Source organism: Neolamprologus multifasciatus, chromosome 17, assembly GCF_963576455.1.
Source record: "Neolamprologus multifasciatus chromosome 17, fNeoMul1.2, whole genome shotgun sequence".
Lineage (NCBI taxonomy): Eukaryota > Metazoa > Chordata > Actinopteri > Cichliformes > Cichlidae > Neolamprologus > Neolamprologus multifasciatus.
In genome coordinates, this window is record NC_140455.1 from 22,670,705 (window position 1) to 22,694,802 (window position 24,098).

The 24,098-nt window shown below is 39.4% G+C and overlaps 1 protein-coding gene across 6 annotated transcripts in view; it reads right to left on the reverse strand.

Annotated features, from left to right (window-relative positions):
• The window catches only part of syt1a (synaptotagmin Ia), a 212,300-nt gene that overhangs the window by 37,153 nt on the left and 151,049 nt on the right, over window positions 1-24,098 (reverse strand). For 4 of the 6 annotated variants that reach the window (XM_085138836.1, XM_085138833.1, XM_085138835.1 and 1 more), the window contains 3 exons: window positions 23,120-23,323; window positions 4,926-5,098; window positions 968-1,093 (listed from right to left, as the gene is read on the reverse strand). In XM_085138836.1, the coding sequence (XP_084994962.1) occupies window positions 968-1,093; window positions 4,926-5,098; window positions 23,120-23,294 (474 nt within the window). In that variant the 5' untranslated portion in view covers window positions 23,295-23,323. The remainder of the gene's footprint in view (window positions 1-967; window positions 1,094-4,925; window positions 5,099-23,119; window positions 23,324-24,098) is intronic. The other 2 variants (XM_085138838.1, XM_085138837.1) reach the window with 2 other exon arrangements.

The window sequence follows — 24,098 nt, forward strand, 5'->3', positions numbered from 1 at the left end:
TTTCACCGGCAGTGAGTCGAGCCCAGCTTTTCTCAGGTCACCGTCACAAAATGTGAAAACTGTCATCCATTCATTACGCTTGAGCTCCAGTGTGGAGCTTATTACCTGTGTAATCAAGAACCTCATAGAGACCTGTCAGCGCCTCCCGCTACATGACAGATCAACTCTGTGAAAAGCAATATTGTCCACATAATATCCCTCTTTTATGAAATGACTGCTTCTCTAACAGAAATAAGGGGCTGGTTGACTGAACACAAATAGCATCTGCACAACATAATTGTATTAGCACCATTACTGTCTTTTGTAATCTGTGAATTGATGAATATTTCACAATTTTAACACAAACAATTGTTGAATACAAACCTGAGAGAGACGTAAGATCTGGGCGAGCATTTTTTGTGAAAAAGGTAGAGGTTCCAACACCGGCGTGTAGAGGAGCATTGTGTGTTACCAGCTAATCTCTGGCTGTCAGTTCTGCTTAAAATGGGGAGTTAGCTAGCCCAGTGAGGGACAGTGTGTTCATGCACCGCATCTATTATCTGTCACACAACATCTGGCACCAGGAAGTTGATGTGCTTCCTCATTCTGCTTTTTAAAACTCAGTCGCTGGGAAAAAATACAAAAATAAAGCAGATGGATATCTGCAGGGGCTGTATTCAATCAAGTAGAAAGAAAGAAACAAATACAGAGACAAACTAAATCCCAATAGTATACTGTATCTTTACCGGGCTCGATGGCAAATGCACAAACTCGACCACCATGATATATCCCTGTGAGATTGCTCTCAAGCTTCGATGATCAAGCAACTATGAGAGGAAAATGTTGTGCAAAACCTGGTTTGGGTCCTGTTTATTCTCTGGAGAGATGCAAACTTGGACCTCAGAGGCTGGGTGTGGCCATACTTACAATGAAGGATCTTTCTCAACAACGACACACACTGAGGGAGATTTGGAGAACAGATCCTTACCGTATTCTCTGTGAAATTGTAATCCAGGGAGTACTGTAATTTGCCCAGTTTCTGGTCCTCCTTGGGCTCTGCCTCTTTCTCCGTTTCAGTCAGCCCTGTCTCCGCATCCTCCTCATCCTTCAAGGCCTGAAGGAGACACCCACCAAGAGTCAGTGTCGCCTGTTTGCCGCTGGTGCTAGCACCCTGCCAGCCATTCCCCGCCCAGGTCCTGCCACCGGACCTACTCCTGTAAAAGCTCCCACTTGTTTTATGGTATACAAGGGAGAGGGGAGGGGGGAGGGAGCAAGCACTAAAACACCATAGCAGTTAACACCAGGACATGCTGTGTGATGCACTAAAACCCCGGGCCTGGTCCCCCGATGGTGCTTTTCTATCAATCTCTGGGTTTTTCAGTCTGAAGGGGGGGAAAGATCAAATGATGGCGCCAGAAATGAGAATGGCCAGGCATTAGTGGAAGAAGAAGAAGGGTGGAGAGAAATTAGAGAGAGATGATGAAAAGAGGCAGACAGAGAGAAAGAAAGAGATGCCTCTAGAAAAGATCATAGTAAGACAATTCCCTTGATGTTATTTCAGGCAGATCAAGTCTCTGGCAAAAACACATATCAACTGGGAACTGTCCGAAGTGGCAGAGAGTGAGAAGTGAAGTTGCCCTTTCCTAGACTGACACTGAGGTGAGGATAGCAGGTGGTGGCTCTGGTGATAGTGAAGGGGGTGTGGGGGGTGGAGGAGTTTGTTATAAGAACAACATGCGATTGAAGAGGCAAAGACTAGGTCTCAAGGTCATTCATTCAGCATCAAAAGTTGCCTTCCAAGAAGTCTCTTTCACTAGGCATGCAGAGCATTCTCTGTTGTACAAAACAGTGCTCTTATGTGAGTCCCCATTCCCAAAGTTTGGTTACATCCTCAAACATACAATCGCATTGTCATCATAGCCCTAAAGGTTGAATGTTACCCCCTACGCCGATGGTAGCTAGAAGCATCATGCCAGCGGTGGGTGGGTAGATGTTGGTTAAAGGGGTTGTAATGTACCTCCCTGCTCCAGTTTGTCAAGTTGTGAAAGCAAAAGGCTGAACAACACTGATTGGTTTTAAAATTTGCCACTGAGCCACCTGGTCTCTGTCTTTGGTGAGCAAATCCAGTTGGGGCCTTTTTTTTTCTTTCTTTTTTTTAAAGACAGAAAAAGAGAAGCGGGTAAAATGATTGAGGAAATAATATTCCCTAATTTAACGAAAGTGTTTCCTTTAAACCAACTTGTATGCGACTTTGCTACACCTGGGTTGACAGATGTGGTTGCAGATGCTGTGAAGCTTCCTTTTCATCACTAAGCTTCAAAAGAGCTTTTACTTGTAGAGCCTCTCAATCATTCTAGTTTGCTTGCCACCATTCGTTTGAAATGCAAATGAAAGATTCAAAAGGCAGGAGACTTTAGCTTGGCACGAGGATCAGTGTGGTTCAACCTTATCAATGCGCACCCAGTGTTTCTTTCATACATATATATGTGCATATGCAGCTTGTACACACATATATGCAGTCGATATACATGTACTGTATGCATAGTTACATATATTTGGTTCTATGGGAGTAGTAGTTGTTTTCAAGAGGCTACAAAAAAAACGTCAGAGCAGCAGGCTTAAGAAGATCCAACAGCAATTAGGAACCTACCGCCAGTGAACATCCCGAACAGTCATCAGACACAACACAGATAAGGAGGACATAGAAGGAAGAAACACAAATTAAAACAACCACACACAGGAGTTAACACACCAGAGTCTGGGCACACCAGGAGAAATGACCGCCTGCCTCGAAAGTGGCAGATTCACCAATCTCAGAGATTAGCTATTAGGGTGTCCAGTAACTGATGTCTTTTATTTTGATTAAAGCCTCTTTAGTTATAATTTTAAAAGCTGGATGGTGCAAAGACGGGAAGACTATTGGACATTAATGAAAACTCTTGTAATCTAACATGCTGCAGCGCTGCGTTGGATTGAATGACCTTGGTGGTTAATAAAGTTTTCCGCACTTCACTATTATCTAAGAAAATAAAAGACTCCTTAACATTTAAGTTATAATTAGCCCTTTTCAAAAAAGAAGTCAGTCAAATGAACTAAGAAAATAATGTCAGTGGTTTCCGTCTACGTGGGTCCGACAGCAAGGGTGTTGCAGCAAATTAAACACACTGTGTGCACAAATCCACCGAGGATGGCAGTGTAACGACACTCTGCTGGTGCAATTAGTGTGCTAACTCCATTTCAAGTGTCAGCGTGTCACCATTTTCTGTGCAGTTGAAAAGTAAGAGTTTCGACATTTGTGTATCATTTGGTGACGTCATTTCTCTGGGTGGATACCACTTCATTACACAGCAAACGTTACTCACACTCTTCAACAAGTGAGCAGGTCCTCATATGACCAAAACCATAAAAAATATTCAAAGAATGAATGAAAAGCACAAAAATTATAAGCAGGAGAAACAAAAGAGACTGAAAGGTTCTCTTAAATCTGAAGCCACCTTAAGTGACTTTAATTTCCTTTAGTAAAAAAAAAAAAAAAAAAAAAAAAAAGGCTGAATGCAACTCTTTGGCTGCAATAAACACATGACACACAGAAAATATATGTGGTACAGTAGCAGCTCTTGCACCAAAAAATGCAACTTACTGAGAGCTATTCACTGTTATTAGTCACGTAACTGCTGCACAGTCCTGGATGGCAAAACACTGGAAAATCCAAAGAACTGCAGCATAAAATGTCTATATTCCATTAGTTTCAAGCCACAAATAGTTGCTAAAAACAGTGGCAATGGTTTAAATCTATCGTAAGGAGAGTCCATTTCCTTAGACTGCCGTGTTTAGATTTTTGATGTAGAGGGGCAAACTGTTCTGCTGTTCGAAGGCTGGTTTATACTCAGTTGTGAACACAGCTGGAGACGCAACGGGTAGTCATTACTACCTTAACTGTTTTACTTCTTTCGAGTCAGCTTAAAGGCTGTTTACTTAGGCACAGGTGTAGCTGTTAAATACTTCTCAGGTAAATTCACACGAATTTATGTAACAGGGCCCTGGTGGACTTGCTGGACGTAAAAAAAAATAGCTTGAGAGGTGAAAAACACTGTGTCATTGTAGAGTCTTTACCTCACGATATAAAGCACCGTGAGCTCTCCGATGTTGTCATTATTATTATTATTATTGAAAGAATAGAATTGAATTTATTGCTTCATTGGCAAAACAATAGTGAGTGTTACTAAACCAGGTCATAATATATACACGTAATCCCTATGGCCTCCGTTTCAGACAGTTTTCTTCTACTCTTAGCTCTGTATAGTGCTAAAGACAGGAAGGGGATGTCAGGAACACATCCCTAACTGTGAACATTGGTTAAAGAAGGATTATTCTTAAATGTAAATCATGCCAAGCTATGGTAGTAGAGCTCAAGATTAAAATATATCACTGGAAATTTAGCGTACTATGTTTAAAAGGCACAACCTGCTGGACAAGAAGGATTGAATGTGGTTGGAATCCGTGTTATACTGTTAGCTTTTCTAGCCACTGTAAACAAACTGAGTCACTCCTGCATCCAATTAAAAAAAATAACAACTTATATTTGGGTGGAAACAGCTAGAAGACAGCAGGGAAAAAAGTTTTGTTTTGCCATCCAGGTGGGCGTTACTATGATACTATGATGTTACGTGGAAACTATGTATATAGTTGAAAATGTTCTCCTAACAAATCAATTTGGTGAACTAATTCGTAATCATACAGAATCAGATTTCCTAAAATTGTAAGAAAAATATATATATATTTTTTAAACACAGCAAAAAACATGAAACAGTAAACATTACTGGATTTATTCGTTTCAAACAGGATTTATGAATCAAATATTTTGGCATTAAGCTTCCTATTCAATTAGGATTGTAGGGATGGTAATTTTTCAGAATTTTAATAACAAAAGTTAAAAAAGTCGTTACCTCGGTTTTGGCCCCATCTATGACGTCCTTCATGTTGATGGCATTTTTGCCCTTGTCTTTGCCCTTCTTTTTGTTTTTCTTCTTGAATATCCATTTTTTGCAGACACAGAAGCAGCAAGCTAACACCAGGATGATGGCCACAAAGGCAATCGAGACGATGGCCCACGATGGCACTGTGAGAAGGACAAACAACAAAGAGATGTTCAGAAGTAGGAGTGAATCTTGGAGGCAAGTGAAAAACATTTCAGTGAACACTCTGAACCAAAGACCTGAAAAGTAGAGATTGTACCAAATTACAGGTGAGATAAAAGCAGGAAAAGCGTGTGTGACTACAGAGTTGGTACAACAGATGAGCACTAAGTCCATCAAAAAGTGTCAAGACTCCTAAAGATCGGACCTGACTGAACGGCTTCAGCCAATTTAGTGGAAGTAACAGATGTTGGCATTTTCCACTTGCCATTTAAACAAAAGATTCTCAGACAGCTGACACTTTCACGGTAATCACCGGCAACACAGAACTTGCTTTGGAGCGAGAGCTGTGGTGAATTGGCAGGGTGTGCCGGAGAGGCATTAGCAGAGGTGTGACCATGACAATCCCCTGATGCAGTAAAACCAAACGGGTTCCAGGGGTGGCGAGGGGTTTGCTTTCACATTGTTCTCATGCTCTAAGCTTTCATATTACCTTCAAAAAATTTAATTAATCTTTTGTGTTTGGATTTAAGGCTTTGGGTTTCTTTTAAATTTTTCCCAGAAACACTGCAGGTTTAGACAGAAACTTTCCTCCAAGGGAAACCTGCTGAGCCTAATCTCAGCAGTTACATTAAACCTGAACATTTTTAAGATGAAAGGCTGGAGAATAGCTTTTTGGACCAGGCTGTCTTCCTTTTTAATTTAAAGTTGTTTAAATTTAGTTTAATATAGCATTTTTCTAAGTCTATTCCACTGTGAAAACAGTATAATAGTCCATCAATGGTTCCATTGACCATAATGTTTGTACCAGCAGGAATAATAAAGTTTATTTTATTACATATGCCATTGCTTGCTTGATTCTTTTTTTGCACAATTTGGGATTTTTATCCTGATATTAGATTGAGACATTGAGAAAAGTTTATCCGAATCAAATTCTTAATTGTAATTTAGAGACACAAACAGGGCTGACGACACACCAGAGGAACGTCTTATTTACTGCCTCTGTGCTGAATTAAATAAAACAATAACAGCTCAGTGTTAGTGTTAATTGTTTTAAGAAGTAAATTAACTTTAAACCAGAAGCTGATCCATAAAGTTAAAGCAGTTGTTCATCCTCCCACAGGTAACCTCTACTGTAACATCTGTTTATGTAAACGTGCTACCTAAAATGTCCCTATAGAAATAACACATTGAATAGGAATAATTCTCAATTTTGCTGCTTTTGTTTTTCATATTTTTTATATAGTTGATGCTGCTTTGAATCTTGTTAGTGTGAAAATACAAAAACATAACAAAAAGTAGCCAATTAGTGTAAAAAACATGATGATTTTCCACGTTTTTGAGTCAGCAACCACCACTGTTCTGTTCAGATCAAATGTTAGCACTAGACAAAAACAAAAACAGCATGATAATATTACATGCATCATAAAAAAAGTAGTGAAGTAAAAACACTGTTTTGGAGAAGAAAGACAAAAGACCAAGAAATGCTATTTTTTGTATCTAATCACTGAGATTTAACGTCGTTTATGAGGCTGTTTCCACCACTTGAGCCGCTCTGATCCTCAGTGGTGCTTCTGGATGGTTCATCAAGACTATTTTGAAAGTTTCATGTTGGGCAAAGTATTTAAAATAATACTTTTATGTCACACTTCCATGAGCACTTCTTGGCAGTTACTAGTTTAATCACTAATTAGTGATTAAATATCGCCTAGATCTGATTATGGCAGCAGAATTAGAGTAAAATAACAAAAGAAAACCCGCAGGAGAAACAACAGAAACTTAATTAATTTAGTGCCACCTAATGAACTTTATGCAAGTTAAAAGTTTGGAATCGAGAGTTTCGAGTTTGTCCTTACTGCCCTTAAAACTCCCTTTGAAAAAGTGATTTCTTCACAGCACACTTGCAGCTACTGTTGTTCAGTTATGATAAAAACTGTTCCTAACACGACAAAAAACAAAACAAAATGCACTTTCACTGAGGTGACATACGAGTTGTTACTTTTCACTCCACCATATGCTACTGGCCTGCACTATAAGCCTGACTGGAGAAATTGGACAAGCAGCAATCAACACTGTCACACTGTCAGACACTCGGCTCAACAGCACAGTGACAGCCAGCTGCAAACACGTTGACACCTATCTCAACTATAGCCAGCAGTCAGCTGGCGCTGCCTGGTGCGGACACACAGGGATACAGTGTACACCACACAAACATAACGATTGAAGGAGAAGTGGGCGGGTTTTAAGCACCGGAGGGACAGCAGCCCAGATGCAATGAAAATAATGAGAGGCCTCACAACAGACTTCCCTGTTCAGCTGTCACAATCACTGCTCCTTGACTCTACTCAGCAGATACCAAACACCTGGCAGCCCACTCCTCATTTTAACACTGAGCAATAACAAACTGTTTAAGGAGCATATTTTCTGTGTTAATTCAGGCCGGCCACAAAGCCAAGCTCAGCTGCAATCAGGACAGATGGGCTCTTTACAACAAATGTAGTTGCTACACATCTGTAAGCTGCTTTGCAACCCACTCCCACTTAACCTCTGACCTAAGTCATATCTGTTGTCACTGATGCCCGCTCTGTTCTTGCTGCTGTTCTCCATACCTTAAGCGTTCAACACCACCAAGAGGTCACAAAACCCATCCATACAACCAAATATAAGAAAGGAATTTGGGGGGGGGCGCACCAGACAGATATAATACTTGCCATTCTCTTAAATCCTACAAAATAATAGATAACATCAGTCAGCCCTTTGAAGACTTTATCTGGAAAAACTTCAGAATGACCCATCAAAACGGAAAAGCCTATTACAAACTCTCTCTGGGGTTTTGCTCACCAACATTCAGCTGCAGTTCCTTTGCTGAGGTCCAAGGGGGAGGGGGGGAGAAAGGGAGAGAGGAGGGAAAGAAATCGATTCTTTTGACAAAATCAATAAGCACTCTCCTCCAAGGAAAAACGGTGAGTGATGCTCTAAAATAACTTTGGGATCTACAGCTTTGGCCTTGCCTTGGAGCAGCGTGGTAATAGAGGTGAAACTGGATAGGCCTCGTTTACAATGAGCCAAATAAAACCAGGAGTATTTCCTTTACAAACTTGACACCGTGCACAGAATAAACTCTTGAGCCGGGAAGTGTTCGCTTTCTCACTCAAGACACACAAGGATGTTTTTCTATTGGGAATTTGTCAGTCTTGTTATATTTATGAAGCAAGAAGATTCAAAGGAATTAATTACACATCACTCGTGAAGAGAGCATACTCTGAAAACCACACCCAGTTGAGGGGCCCACAATACCCAACTATGGGCAGTAACCATGGGTGAGCTGGCCGACTGGGAGGAGTGGGATACTTCCCCGTGACCTGGGGGGTAGCATTGTGGCACGCTGTGAAGAATCAATGGATCGCACAGAATCCACGCATCACGCACAGCTCACTTGGCCACAGACTGTGTCCTCTCACTGTGGTCTCCACACAAGTGCACAAGCTAAAGACATCTCTCCCTCTCTGTAAGGAAAGTAACGCGAAGCAGGAAATATCAGAGACGTTGATAAGATAAAAAGAAATGATGAAAGCGGGAGGGAGAGAATGAAAATTAGTGCAAGTTACGAGTTTAAAATAGGAGCTAAAACACTGTTTGGCTGTTCCACATTCTTGCAGCTCATGACTCTTTCAGTGAACATGTCCATGAATTTTTCTGGCTGGTAAGTGTGAACTCGCTGTATCTTAGTCACTGTTTAAAAAGTCTAGTTTATTTCTATTGCTCCTCTCTCTTTATATATGTGTATGTGCAATGACTGGTGTGAGTTTAAATGGTGCATCCACAACCACTGCAAACGTAATGTTGTTATATATACATATGCATATAATATCCCAACAATTTATCTTTTTTGTATTGCTTATGCACAGTTAGGGTACTTTCCTCTTCCTTATAATGTTATTAGTGTAATTTACAAAAATGTGACTAATAGCCCAGCCCCAATTATTGTTTGAATCGACCCCTTAAGCCTTTATCTTTACCCTAACCATATCAGGGGATTACTTTATCTTCTTAGTATATTGATCATAGCATTTGTATGTATATACCAATCACACAGCAATCATCCTGCGTTCACTTTTCTCTTAACTGTACTATATTAAGGGCTTAAAGTGTAAGTAACTTAAGCCATTTGGCACTACTCAATGGTAAAAAGTGCACATTGTAGCATTTTTAATCTAGTGAGTGCTGTTTAATAATTCTCCGATTACACCTGAATAAATGATTTGTTTACCCCTAAAAATTTAACATTCATATTACATTTCTTCCAAAACACACCTTTGTAATGACTGCCTAATTGGAAAAGCTGGACCAGCGGCATTTATGTTTCATGATATGCTGCATGATTAAATCTCAAGAGAAATACAGTACAGTGCAACGGTTTTGAGCAATACTTTGCCTCCAAGGAGCCAGATTTTCCTGTAATTTTTAAAAGTGGTCTTGAGGAATAGTTCTCCACGCTTTCTTAAGTTCAGACTGAATTTCTTGTTTTCATTCAGTTCCTTGTACTTTACCTTTGTCAAAAGAAAGGTTTTTGTGTGTTTTGTTTGGTTGTTAAGACCCTTAAATGATTCATAGATCATTGTTAAGCTTAAAAAAGCCACCTAACTAAAGGGATGAACCAGTGTTGTGTATACATGTAACAGACACAGACAAGAAACTGGAAGAAGATATGCCAAATTAATGGAACTGGGCTGAAAAAAAGTGGCAACAGATCCAGATAAATTTCTGCTTCAAACTATAATCAGTGAACAATAAAACATCATCAGTCATGGACTGGTCTCCCCGGACCCTGGAACAACGCTATCCAAGCAGTGTGGGATCATCTTAATAGAGAATGGACAAAAAAGGCATCCAACATCCCAAGAAGAGCTTTGAATGTCTTTTGAGAAGCCTTCATAATGTGATTATGCCAAATATTGACTTTCAAACTGGTTAGAATTGTACACACTCACTATTTGCCTTATATACTGTATTTCTATGTATGCTTGCAGATGTTTCAATAAATCACTGCACCTATTTCCCCCTTTTTTAAGCAAAATATAAAGAAATTAAACATCTTTTGCACAGTACTATAAATTGTACCTTTATAGCAGGAGTGTGGGAACTCCAGGCCTAATGGCCCGGTGTCCTGCAGGTTTTAGATTTGTCCTTGATCCAACACAGCTCATTTAAATGGCTAAATGACCACCTCAACATTTCTCAAAGTTCTCCAGAAGTTTGGTAATGAACTAATCATTTGATTCAGGTGTGTTGACCCAGGGTGATATCTAAAACCTGCAGGACACCGACCCTTGAGGCCTGGAGTTTCCCACCCATGCTCTTATTCTTATGAGAATATATAGTGGCATTTTTTAGCATCTGAACAGGTACTTCTAGCTTCTATGTATGAATGCAAACAGGAAGTAAGCTAAGGAGACAGTATTGTAATGGAAGTGTCAGAGATGTGACAAGTCTGTATTACAAGCTGGCAGATCACAACGATAACAATAACTAAAACTAAAAATGTGGATTTTTCCCCAAACGGAAGCAAGACATCCAATCTTTTTCCCCCCCAATTCCAAATGCTTATTGTCATTCTGGCATTTCATCGACACTCAAAATGCCTGATGGAATGTCATTTAGGCGCTAACAGTCCAATCAACGCATGAAACCAGCCCTTATCTTATTCATCAAGCATGCGTCTTCCAGTGAAAGGCACTTCTGTGTTCCTTAATTAAAGGAACCTGAGTCCCAGAAAGCAATAAAAGCATTTCCTAATTAACTACATTGTGTGAGTGTCTTTTCTCAAGAGAGAAATAGAGCGAGAAAGTGAAAGGGAGAGAGCAAGAGGGAGTGTTGCCAGCACACGCACTTCAACACTTCAACTCCCAACACTTATCTCTCGTTCCGCCATGCGACATGGCATGGAAAATGGAGTTTCTCTAATGGGTGGGTTGTGCATGATGAGATCCATGTTTGCTGTTCCTGAAGGCTGAAATCACTTTTCTGCTCCGTCAACAGAACAGCATGCCGGTAAAGCAGAGCCCTAAACAGTGAGACACCTTCAAAGTACTTTAGACACTGAGTCATGTAGTTCATCTTTGTACATCTGCCTTCACATCTCTAATCATTAACCAGATGAAAATGAAGATATGCAGATTGTGAATTTTGTTACATTTTTGAGATTTGTTTAATACAATCAAAGGGCTCTGAGTGACAGATCTACATCCTGCTAGAAGAGTGAAACATAATCTGGTACAAAACTTGAGCTCAAAATATTCTGATGATTTCTCTGACACATTACCATGCTGGGTTTTAAGAAGATATTATTAGAGATCATTTTTTCGCAGTGAAATGAAGTCAAAGAGCAATAACCTCAACATAAAAGGAAAAACTCATGCTTCACTGGCTGACATTTACACACACTGTAGGTGTTCTAAAACTGACTCCATAGAAAGGAGTATAAACTACAGCAGGACTGTGAGTCATTCTTGACAGTATGTGGTGGTTTGCTACAGTGAATAGCAACAATAGAGCCTCATGAGAAAAGAAAAATGCATATCAACTTTCTGTAAATGCCTTTAGCTAATGCATTCTAACTGTATGTTTTAGGGCTTGAGTGCTTTTTCTTATTTTCTTTCATGTGCATTTGCATATACTGTAAACATAGCCACAGTTTCAAATGTAAATGTCAGCGTATGCACAAGTAATTCCTGTAAGTCAAAACTTCCAGACAGGCTCTGTATGATATCGGTTAAAATGAATGTCCCCAGTTTGGTCACACTGGCACAGAAGCCCCACCCACCTTCTGTTCAAACCTGTTGCTTATGAAGGAGAGCCAATTAGAAGAAAAGCGACTAAAAGGAGCAGAAGAAGCAGAAGAAGCAGTCTGCATATGAACTGAGGAACTGTGCCGTCCAGTGTGTGATTTTGAATCATGAAAAACTATTGTAGTCAGTCTACAGATAAAGACAATTTAAGGTTAATGGACTGATTCTTAAATATTTTTTTCTATGCTGCCTGTGCATTCAAGGCACAGGATCTCCTTTAATGTTGTGTTTCAATAGTGCTAGTCCTATCAGAGCCATGGCTACAAAAAGTAAATGTACGTTTTGAAAGTGACACAAAAGCATATCAAACTAAAGAAGTTGTTCAAAATAAAAAAATAGAAAAAAACAAAACAAAACAACAAGAAAAAACAGGGGAGAGAAACAAAGGCAGACAAATAACAAATCAGTATTTAAAAAGCACTTTTCACAGATGTGTAGTTTTAAACCACTGCACAATCAAAATAAAAATGAGCAGTAATCACAACAAAATAATATAAAATTAAAATGCAGTCAATAGCAATACAAAACTATCATCACAAATCTCAACAAAAGCTTCGTTAAAAAGAAACAGTAATGTAAAATATATTTTTGATGAGAGTCAAAGCTAAGAAAAGAATCAAATATTACACCAAGATCATGAATGCTTTATATAACAGATGAACAGAAGGAAGCAAACGTTTGATATTTGGATCTAGTTCAGGAGGAGCGATAATCGTCATCTCAGTCTTGTTGGAATTTAACACAAGATAATTATTGGATAAACAGTCATCTAGGTTGGACAGATGGTGAGGTCTAAAACTATTATACAGTCGATCATCATCGGCATAAAAATGATAAGAAATGTTATTAAAAGATCAAGTGCTACCAAGTGAAGGAAGAATGTAGAAAGAAAATAATACAGGACCTAGGACTAAAACTTGCAGAACCCCACAGGTTATGAAAGTAGGGTCCATAGACTATGTGCTATTTGTATGTATGAGGAACTGTAAGGAGGCAAAGTATAGGCTGAGACCATTAGGCCGAAGTAAACACTCAAGTCAGTGCTTGTGATTACACCAGAAGTTCTCCACATCACCTAAAAATATGCAATATTTTTTGGAGTCCACATCAAGGTCCACAGAGCAGATGAGAATGATGGGAAGTTATATTATGTTAAATCAGTTAAATTATGGAGCATCCAGTCAATTTCCAAAATAATATTGTGAAGACTAAACTAAAGGAGGGAACAAAACCTCATCAGAGATACTACATTAAAATCCAGTAATGTTACTAAACCAGTGGATTCTCCATGGAGAAACAAAGAACCCAACGACATACAAAAAAATTAATTAACAAAATAAAATAGGAAGTGACTAGAGACTAACATGAGTGGAAGACAGATACAAGGAAGAAGGCACAGCGGTGAACAGAAGACAAAGAAAAAACATCAGAAACACAGGAACAGAAACTACAGACACTGACCATGAAAGTTTGAGAATAATTAAAAATTATTAAGAATTATTATTTATTACAACTTGTTTTGTTTTTCAAATTATAGATGCCATTTATATATGCAATACATTAATACACGGCTTATTACCAAAATTTTGTTTACGCTCATCTTTTGTTTGAAATTCTTAAGTTCATGCACATGATCTGCTGTATGTACAGAAAATAAATCCATAAATATAAATACATTCATTAGATTAGACTATGCAATTTTGGGAGAATTTACAGTGGGACTGTTGCTACTGGCAGGCTCGGTCTGCAGTTTTTCTTTGGTGCAGCTAAAAAGTTAAAGGTAAAGAGGCTGACTAACAAAGTTGAAGAAAGATGGCTCATAAACACAAGTGTACAGTACTGTACCTGCAATAGCAGCTATCATGTACCTAATGGAATTGATCTAAATGATAGTGAGAATTTCTGTCATACAACTGTTCTTATTGAAAGTTCAGTCACCCTCACGTTTCCTTTGCTGTAGTAAAGATGTTTGCTATGATGTCTCTGTTCTGACTCATTCTATAATTAAAAGGGCTTCTGTTGAATTCATCTCTTTGGTCCTTGGAAATACAAAGCACTTTACATTAGAGAGAGAAGCTTCACAAATGTACAGAGCTGGAGCGATAGATTTAAAAGGGTGGGGTGTGTATGCCAGTTTTATATTGCATCTGTGTTATAGCCACACTAATCCAATAAGACAGGACCCTGTTGGTCAATTAACCTTGGTATTATATCTTGTTATACCTACGAGTCCATGCCCTTTTCCCCGCTGTGGCTCGTTTAAGGAAACAATACATCTGCAGCAGGGAGCATCATCCAGCGTTCTGCAACAATGACTCCCTATGCAATAGGTGGAAGCTGATTAAAATGAACCCTGCACTCAGAGTACCTTTATATGCGATTTAATATAAAATCAGCAAGTCTACATCTTTGTAATTTGGTCAAATTAGGAAATGCTTTTCTTTCCTGCCTTTTATTCAGTTTTCTACAAGAAAATTCTGATCCACTAACATAAAACAAGCATTGATGGGTGCCAGACTCTATCATTGTTTACTCTTCAGAATTATTTGATGACTCTAGATGTCTTTGGCTTTCCTTATTTCTGCCAAACCCCAGAACAAGCTGAACCCCACCAGTTGGCAGGATTGGTCCCTCAGGTATCTTATGAAACTATTTTTGAAGGTTGTCATATTGTCAGCACATATCCTGATATCAAAGATATAGCGAAGCCATATGCTTACATTCGCCAGCACACACAATAACACGATAAGCCCAGGCACGAGAGTGAGAGTCGCATATCAGCTTACATAATGAAACAGGAGCTACTTTGCTAAACAGGTCAGAAAACAGTTGAAACAACAAATCTGTTTCACCATTTGAGGGAAGAACAGATGAAATCAGGAACAATCAGAACAAGAGGGAAGACATGCTAGCTGCTTTTGATGTGATGAAGGTGGTGATGAATCACATTTTCTTTAACATCCAATGGATTGCAGGGTGCATGTGCCCTGTTTTCCTGGTGAACACCTGGCACCAGGATGCACTATGGGAAGACGTCAAGCCAGCAGAGGCGGTACGACACTCTGGGCAATATTTTTCTCGGAAACCTTGGGTCCTTCCATCCACGTGGATGTTACTTTGACGTGTACCACCTACCTAAGCTGTTTCACAGACCACGGACACCTTTTCATGGAAAGGTTATTCACTCATGGGTGGGGTGTTCTTTGTGCCCTTCCACAAAGCAAAATGGTTCAGGAATTGTTTGAGAAGCACAACAAGGAGTTTGAGGTGTTGACTTGGGCACCAAAGATCTCAATCCAATCAAGCATCTGTGGGATGTGCTGGACAAACACGTTTGGTCTATGGAGACCCAACTTACAGGACTTAAAGCATCTGTTGCTAACATCTTGATGCTAGATACCACAGCACAACTTCAAATGTCTAGTGGAGCCTTTACGGGTCAGGACTGCTTTGGCAGCAAAAGAAAGACCAACACAATATTAGGCAAGTGGTCTTGATGTGACACCTGATCAATTCAGATTTTGTTAGGATTCAGTAACTTCGAGAACATGTCCAATGCTATTAATTCTGTATTATATTCTCATCAAAATGGCATTGGAGCTGTGGTTACTGAGTGCTACTAAAATAAAAAAATCACCATTTGAGTGAGGGTTTGTGAATGTTTAATTGTCTTTCATAACAACAAAGTTTCAGCACAGTGACTCATAAAATACATTTGAGCTCTAAATGTTGCCCTCATCACTACCTTGATCTCTCGGGGTAATGATGCAGAAACTTTCTCAGATATGTGCATATGTGAGAATACAAAGAATCTATTTCCCAGACAGCTGATGTTCTCAGAGAAAGAGGCTGCTGGTGGTTGAGCACTGATCAGGCTGTCGTTGGACCAGTCCCTGATGGTGTCTCGTGATGGGCAAACTTTTGTAAAGCAAGGGCAGAGAGTAGGCAGCGAGGATTGTTGCCAGAGCAGTAGGGAGGCAGAGATGAATAGCTCCGCTGATCCCCCACCGTAATCCCCTTTAATAAACTCTGCTGTCTGTTGAATGTGAGCCGCCACGGAGTCAAAGAAGTTGAGACAGTTTAAAACATTTTCTTTAGCCTCCTATCAGATTACAGCATCATGTATTTCAGTCTTGTAGTCTTTTAGCTGCAGCCATGAGCTTTATGACACTTTTCTCTATTAGGCTCAAACATAGAGACAAAGTTGTGCTATCACAGAAGGCTTTTAGTCAAAGAGTCAGCTCAAGAGAGTGCACAAGCTCTTCAGTTCAACACAGTTGTATTTACACAGCGCCTATTTACAGCATCAGTCACCTTAAGTTACTTTTTACTGAAAAATAAAGACACTAAAATATTATATTATTCTTATGGGAACCAGGGAAATGTTAAATAAGACATCTTGATTTTTTTGTACCTGCTTAAGATTGTTCCCATTTTGTCCTGATTGATGTTGTGAGCTGATTGTTCTGTCACATTTGGAGTACTGCCCAATTATTTGATCATGTGCTGCTGAAAACATCTACAAAAAACATCATCTTGTGTAGCACAAGCAGCCAGGGTAGTTCAAATGGATGCTAATGTTTTGAATATGCATAAACAGCGATTCTGGGTTACTGCGAATGATAAGTAATGGGAAGTCCTCTGCTGTTCATGAGCACTGTTTAGGTGAAAGTTACACTTGGCCTTTGGAAACAGTTCAGCCATGAACAATAATAATAATATCAAAATCTAATAATAGAATCCTAATAACTAAACATGTAAATCCCTTCTTAAGTTGGCAGTCCATTTAACCCCGTAATACCAAGTGTATCATACTTAAAACGCGAGTCCCCCCCCCCCCCCAGATTTCTACATCATCACTGTGATTTTTTAAAATCGTTAACGTCTCATACGACATGTCAGTGCTGCTTCTGTCCTGCATTGCTGTGTGTGTTTCAATGCCCCCACCAACCACCTGTAAGCTCCAGGGAAATACTTAGTTACCACCAGTGTTGGTCAAGTTACTTGAAAAAAGTAATCAGTAGCTAATTACTGATTACTTCCCCCAAAAAGTAATCCCGTTACTTTACTGATTACTTATTTTCAAAAGTAATTAATTACTTAGTTACTTTTAAAAAACACGATTTACAACCTGAATAGGTGATAAAGCGATAGATCTTTCAGCCCAATTCTACTTTTTCTGCATAATCCATCATAGTCAAAGGAGCTTGCAAAGAAAAGCGTCTGGACTTCTTTAAGTTACTTGAAGACGTTTCACCTCTCATCCGAGAAGCTTCTTCAGTTCTAAGGTCAAATGGTGGAGAGTCCCAGATATAAACCTAGTGGGAGTGTCCCCCCACAGAGGGACAAAAGGACCCCCTGATGATCCTCTAATCGCCTGAGCCAAGGTGTGGAACTGGGTGTGGGTCCCAATCAGCCAGAGTTTCGGGTGAGTTCATTGTGAAACCTGGCCCCACCTTATCATGCGAATTCCTGAGGTCAGATGGCCCCGGATGTGAGTGGGCGTTAAGGCGTCTGGGAAGGGATCTCAAAACTGGATTATAGATGGCAGAGAGTTGGTGTCGTAAACCACCGCCTCTGTTCAAAGATGGTCGCTCACAGTGGACATAGATGGCTTCTTTCACTCCTCTTTCAAACCATCTGTCCTCTCTGTCCAAAATGTGAACATTGGCATCCTCGAAAGAGTGTCCTTTATCCTTAAGATGCAGATGGACAGCTGAGTCTTGTCCTGTGGAGGTGGCTCTTCTGTGTTGTGCCATGCGCTTGTGAAGTGGCTGTTTGGTCTCTCCAATGTAGAGGTCTGGGCATTCCTCGCTGCACTGTACGGCATACACCACATTGTTAAGTCTGTGTTTTGGCGTTTTGTCTTTCGGGTGAACCAGTTTTTGTCTGAGTGTGTTGCTGGGTCTGAAGTACACCGGGATGTCATGCTTGGAGAAAACCCTCCTGAGTTTCTCTGATACACCGGCTACATAGGGGATGACAATGTTGTTGCGTCTGTCCTTCTTATCCTCCCTCGCTGGTGTCTGATCTTCTTTTCTGTGCCTCTTTGCTGACTTTAAGAATGCCCATTTAGGATAGCCGCACGTTTTGAGTGCTTCCTTTACATGTGTGTGTTCCTTCTTTTTCCCTTCAGGCTTAGAGGGAACATGTTCTGCCCGGTGGTGTAGGGTCCTAATTACTCCAAGTTTGTGTTCCAGAGGGTGATGGGAGTCAAACAGGAGGTACTGGTCCGTGTGTGTGGGCTTCCGGTAAACTTCGATGTTGAGGTTGCTATTCTCTTCAATGTGCACAGCGCAGTACAGGAAAGGCAAACAGTCATCCTTTGTGTCTTCCCTGGTGAACTTGATGTTTTTATCCACAGCGTTGATGTGCGCAGTGAAGGATTCCACTTCTTGTGTCTTGATCTTGACCCAGGTGTCGTCTACATATCTGTACCAGTGGCTGGGCACTCTTCCTTTGAAAGAGAGGTGAAACGTCTTCAAGTAACTTAAAGAAGTCCAGACGCTTTTCTTTGCAAGCTCCTTTGACTACGATGACCTGGATGACTGAGAACCTTCACAGACATAATCCATCATACAAAATGTAATCAAATGGAAAAGTCTCTTTTTAAAACTTATTTTATTAGTTTTAATCTTTTAACTTCATGCATCAAGCAAAAATGTAATTAAATGTAACATTCTCTGACTGGAATGTCAGAGAATACATTAAATTCAATACAAATACATTAAATTCTACCATTATTAAGAAAAAGCACGTACCAACTTTTTCAAATGTTTGTTAAAAAAGAGCAATAATCAATATTTAAAACTAACTGACATTTTAAACATTCAGTTTACCTCCACTAGTTCCAATTTTCTGATGCATTAATATACAAAAAAATATGTTTCACAAGTGTATTTCCAAGATTTTTAAGCCCGTCCTCAACATAAGAATCTCCCTCTGGGCTATCACGGTCAGTTTTAACACCCTTACATTCATGTGTGTTCTTAGATTTGTGTCTGACGTCTTTAGAACAGAGAGTGTGTTTACTCTAGGCTTGGATTGCTCACAAGTATCAACATCATTTTTGAACGACTCAGTGTCATGTATTTACTCAAGTAATGCCATGGCGGAGGTTTATCCAGGATAACGCTGTCACTGTGTGAGCACTAAGCAACACCCAACTTTTGGGCCTTAACACAAAGGCCAATTGTGTGGTGGTGGCGGCGGCCTGACGAATGGGTACACTTGCACATCAGTCTGGATGAAAGGGAAAGGGGGCGGGCTTGTCAATAGGGGTTGAAAAAGGCATTGATAAACAATACATATGTCTTCTTCATTTATTGAATTTAAGTGTAAAATAAACAGCTAATAATAAAAAAGATGAAAAAGTAATTAAGCTACTTGATTCAAAAAAAAAAAAATACCAGCAGCAGGTAAAGTTTAATCAGATGTTTGCCACTCTACTTTATTATTCATTTGTCATGGTATTTAGTATGTTTATCCAGGAAAAATAAACGTTGTGGCAGGATTTGAATCTTTTCTTGGTTTTACATTGTATTTTATTGCTTCTTCTTCTTCTTCTTCTTATCAAACAAAACAACCAATCTGAAGACAGACTACAGAGTTAGCAGATTAATTAAGTAACAATAAATACATTGAAACAATATTATCTTAAAACATGCTGTAAATATCTTTTAAGAAAATTGCTTAAATTCACAAACATTTACAAAGATTTTGCTTAAAGAGATGGGCCAAGACAATATTGTTGCCACAGAGAATTCAACATCTTCGGCCAGTGAGACCATTATTACCACGTGACCACCTTTATTAAAAGCATGCAGGTCTTACACTGGGCTATAATCCCCAAAGAAGATCTTCTGAAGCCACAGTACTGAGGCTGTGCTGAGCACGCAGCAAGCCGGCTTTCTCCAGACAGTATCGATATTCCACAGAGAGAGAAAAATACCCTCACTGCTTTTGACTGAGGGGATGAGGTGAGAAAAAGCAGCAGTAAGACCCTGGTCTGATTTTGGTGAACTTTTCATTTTGCCTGAGGTAAACCAAAGTTGGTATAATTTACTTCTTCAAAGTACAAAATTTAAAAATGATATGAATACGAGTTATCTGCTCCACAACCTAATGAGACATGAGGAAGCTGTCAGGCTTCAGTTGTGTTGGAACTGCAGTGGGTTTCGGTGACAGACGTTTAAAGCCGAGCCAGGGGAGATATAAACCTCAGCCAATTGCAACACTGAATATCGTTGATCCCAATCATTCACCCACCGCACCACAAATGTGTTTTCATTTTGCATCAGCGTCTTGTTTAAGCCCACATGGAGCTAAATCCTCTGTAGTTTTAGCCATGAGAAATATTTGAATATAAATTATAGCTTTTATTATTTTTTCACACAAATATGCTGCCTTTAACAAATAAATGTTCCTCCGTAGAAGGTGACATTTTTCATGCACTATTAAATCTCTGCAATGTGGGAATATGACTACTCCCGTTTGTGTCGGTGGTGACGAAGCAGGGCTTCTCTTCTAAAGAACAGGATATTACTTCCACATGAGCCCGTGGATATGTCTATATATAGATTTCTTCTGAATGCAAACACAATCAGAGAATGAAACACAATGATAACTGCTTCCCTAAAACTTTATGCTCCAAAATTTTCCAGGAAAAAATGAAAAAGAAAACACATTTAAATGTAAAAGAAGAGGTTTGGTGATAAAAGAAGAAGAGAAGGAGGTATTACATAGAAAGAAATAGAGTTCTGACTGAATGCTCTACTGAGGCAGAAAAGCAGAAACTCTAACCGCAAATAATAAAGGCTGCTACGCATAATTTGGTGATGCATCGTGTCAAACGCTTGAATTATTGTTGCCAGATGTTTATTCCACTCTTCAAATTTGATTACGCCTTTCTACTTTTTGGGCAATTCAGTGTTAAATGTTAAATGCTGTTGTTAGTAATTTGACTCAGAAGCGCCACAAAAACAAATGAATAAGTAAATAATCAGACCGCCTGGTTCACTTGAAGTTGTCGTCAAGGTCATCGGTGACACTGGCTGCTTTTTGTGCGTCACCAGCAAATGCTCACTCACAACCACTGCTGAATCACTTTTTAGTCATGCTTACAGCACAGTCTTACTGAATGCACTCAGATGTTTGTATTTTAAACAATAAAAGTCATTATAGGTGCGAAAACAGAATTTTACTTTTTGTGTTTTATACTATATTATTGATACAGATTGCCGTTAGGACAATTTGTTACTTCTTATGGCATCTGTCATTTCTGACAGAAATTGCGCATCGCATGTAGGAGTCAGTAATTCTAACAGTAGGAGTATTTGAGTAATCTATCCATTAAATCCAGTGCTTTAAGATACATTTAGTGTCACAACACAGAACTTCGTTTTTCGCTGATTGACGGTTGTTTAATTGCCCATTTAAAATCTTGTGTTATAGTTGAAAAATATTTCCAAAAAGAAAACTTTCACTGACGTTTGCAACGTCATGAGGTGCGACCATCTGCTTGATGTCCTTAATGAACATCTGCTGAAATTTCCAACAGGTGGAAGCCTGTTTACAACATTTCTTTTTTTTTTTGTTTTGTTTTTGGACATCCTTTTAGTAGTTACAACAGAACTGCTGAAATGATCTACCATGCTGTACAAAATGCAAACTAAGGTAAGGTTGTACTTGCAACCTTACACTTGTTTTAGTGGTGGGTTTTCAGGCTTTTCTAGTTAAGGTTTATTCTTATTTACAGGTAGGTGTTTTAGTGATATCACTGGCAAGTAATAGTAATCTATGAGGATGACCTCTGGAGTACCTCAGGGGTCTGTCCTCAGACCTTTTCTGTTCTGTTTGTACCTGTTAGCCCTGAAGCATGACATCCACAGTGATACTGTGAGTTTTCACTCGTATGTGGATGACAGAAAGTATCTCTTTGACAGTCCTGAACTTAATGCACTGAACGACTGAATCCAAGATTTTAAATGGTTGGTGCCACAGAATTTCCTGCAGATAAATGTGGATAAGATGATGATAATCGTTATGTGGCTTGATGCATTTATCAGACTCACTACAACAGACCCGAGGTCCTCATCTTTAATGTTGGGTCAATATTTTAAAAAAACAAACAAAAGAAAACTCAGCATCATTTGTGATAACGACTTCAGCCTGAATAAGCAGGTCAATTCAGTTGCTCAGTCTTGGAAACTTTGATTCATAATTTTATACAAAAGAACGTTTACCTCTTTTAAAGATATATGCATGTATATTTTGATGAGCTTGCTGTCATCTTTCAAGTCCATCTTAAAGACATGCGGACGGTTGTGGCTCAAGAGGGTAGAGTGGGCTGTCTATCAACTGAAAGGTTGCGAGTTCGACGACTGACTCCTCCATACTACATGTTGAAGTGTCCTTGAGGAAGATGCTTAACCCTGAGATGCTCCTGATGCGTCCATCACAGTGTGAGTCAATGAATATTAGGTTGAAAAGGGGGAAAAACACTTATATGAATATGTGTAAATTAGTGAATGAGGCTTTGAGTGTTTAAACTTGAGTAAAAAAAATTGCTATGCAAATACTATTTACATATTTTTACAATTAGTCCTTTTCTGTCCCTCTACTTTGAGTTATTTCTATGTTATCATTTTTTTTGTGATCATTTTTATTTAAGTTAAATATATATTTGCTTTTAATAAAGTTGTTTTCCATTTTAAATTTCAAACATTCCTCACTTTAATCTCCAGTGTTCCTATAGCTCATTTTAATCTCTTTTTAATGTTGAGAAACATTGTAACTCTGATTTTGAAAGTTGCTATATAAATAAAGTTTATATTTATTATTATATGACACAAATGGCGCCTTTGCATGTCTGCAAACCCCTCGTACAAAATCAGAAGTTTAAGGTTTGTATTAAAATGACATTGTGATGTATGACATCAGAAAGGTTCCAAGAAACCCCAAGAAATGTAGCAGTTATCACCAATAACACCTTATAAAAGCATCTTATAAGGGCTAAGACTGTTTTAAAATGGGTAATTCTGTATAATTAACACCAGAAACCAGAGATATATTAAATAAAACAACACAAAATACACTTGATGCTTTAGCTCTCAAGTTGTCCCACTGCCAGACTGGAGAAAAGAAAGACACACTCACATGGAATTTTGTTCAGCTCATTCATGAACTTGTCCTTCAGCTTGGAGAAGGCTTCATCCTTCTCACCTGTGCCCGGGCCGGCCATGTTGGTGGTGTTGGAGCCAGCCGTGGAGGAGGAGGCTGTGGTGGGCGCGGGGGCGGCCGCCGCCAGTGCTTCCCTTCGACTTTCATTCATTGTGGCGATGCTGGGCAGCCAGGCAGATGCTGGACACGAGGAGAAAAAGAAAGAGGAAGCAGAATCAGTTAGATTTTTTTCTCTTTTGCTGCTGTGACAGATGCATGTCAGAGGCAGTGTGCACGCCTTGTCAGATGACTGAGTTGACGCAGATCGTGTGAGCAGCTGCCGGCTCAGCCTGAGTAAACATCAGCTGGGGTCCAGGATGAATTGGCCAGCAGTCTGAATTCAGAACAAAGCCACTCAGTCACTGCTTAAACCCCAGATTAACATCACAGAGCGAAGATAAAATTATTATTTATTACTCTCATGCGGTAAAGACTGTGAATCTCAGCTCTGCTGGCCCCATCAGAAACTGTGCTTTCACAGGAAAACTGGAAATGTGCTACGAGTTCAATCTTACACCAAGCTCTTTGTACACAACAGGTGTATTTACTTTACACACAGGTGTTTTGCGAACGGACAGAAGGCAGCGCTGTGTCTCTAAGGTTAACTGCAGCTTTGTGTGTGTGTGCAAATCCATGTACTTGCACATGTGCTGTGTAACTTCTGAACAACAGCTGGCACATGTATTAATAAGACACTAAAAACTCTACGATATTATAAATACCACAATTATAACATCGAAGTGCTGAACCTGCCACTCTTTTTGCTCGTCTAAATAACATTTAAAATGGGAGTTGCAAAAATTCAACTGCACATAATATACAAAGACACCCAACAACAATAAAACAAACATGCCTTCCCCATCATATTCTTTGACTTAGCGACAAAAGACAAAAGACTGAGCGAGTGCAGTAGAAA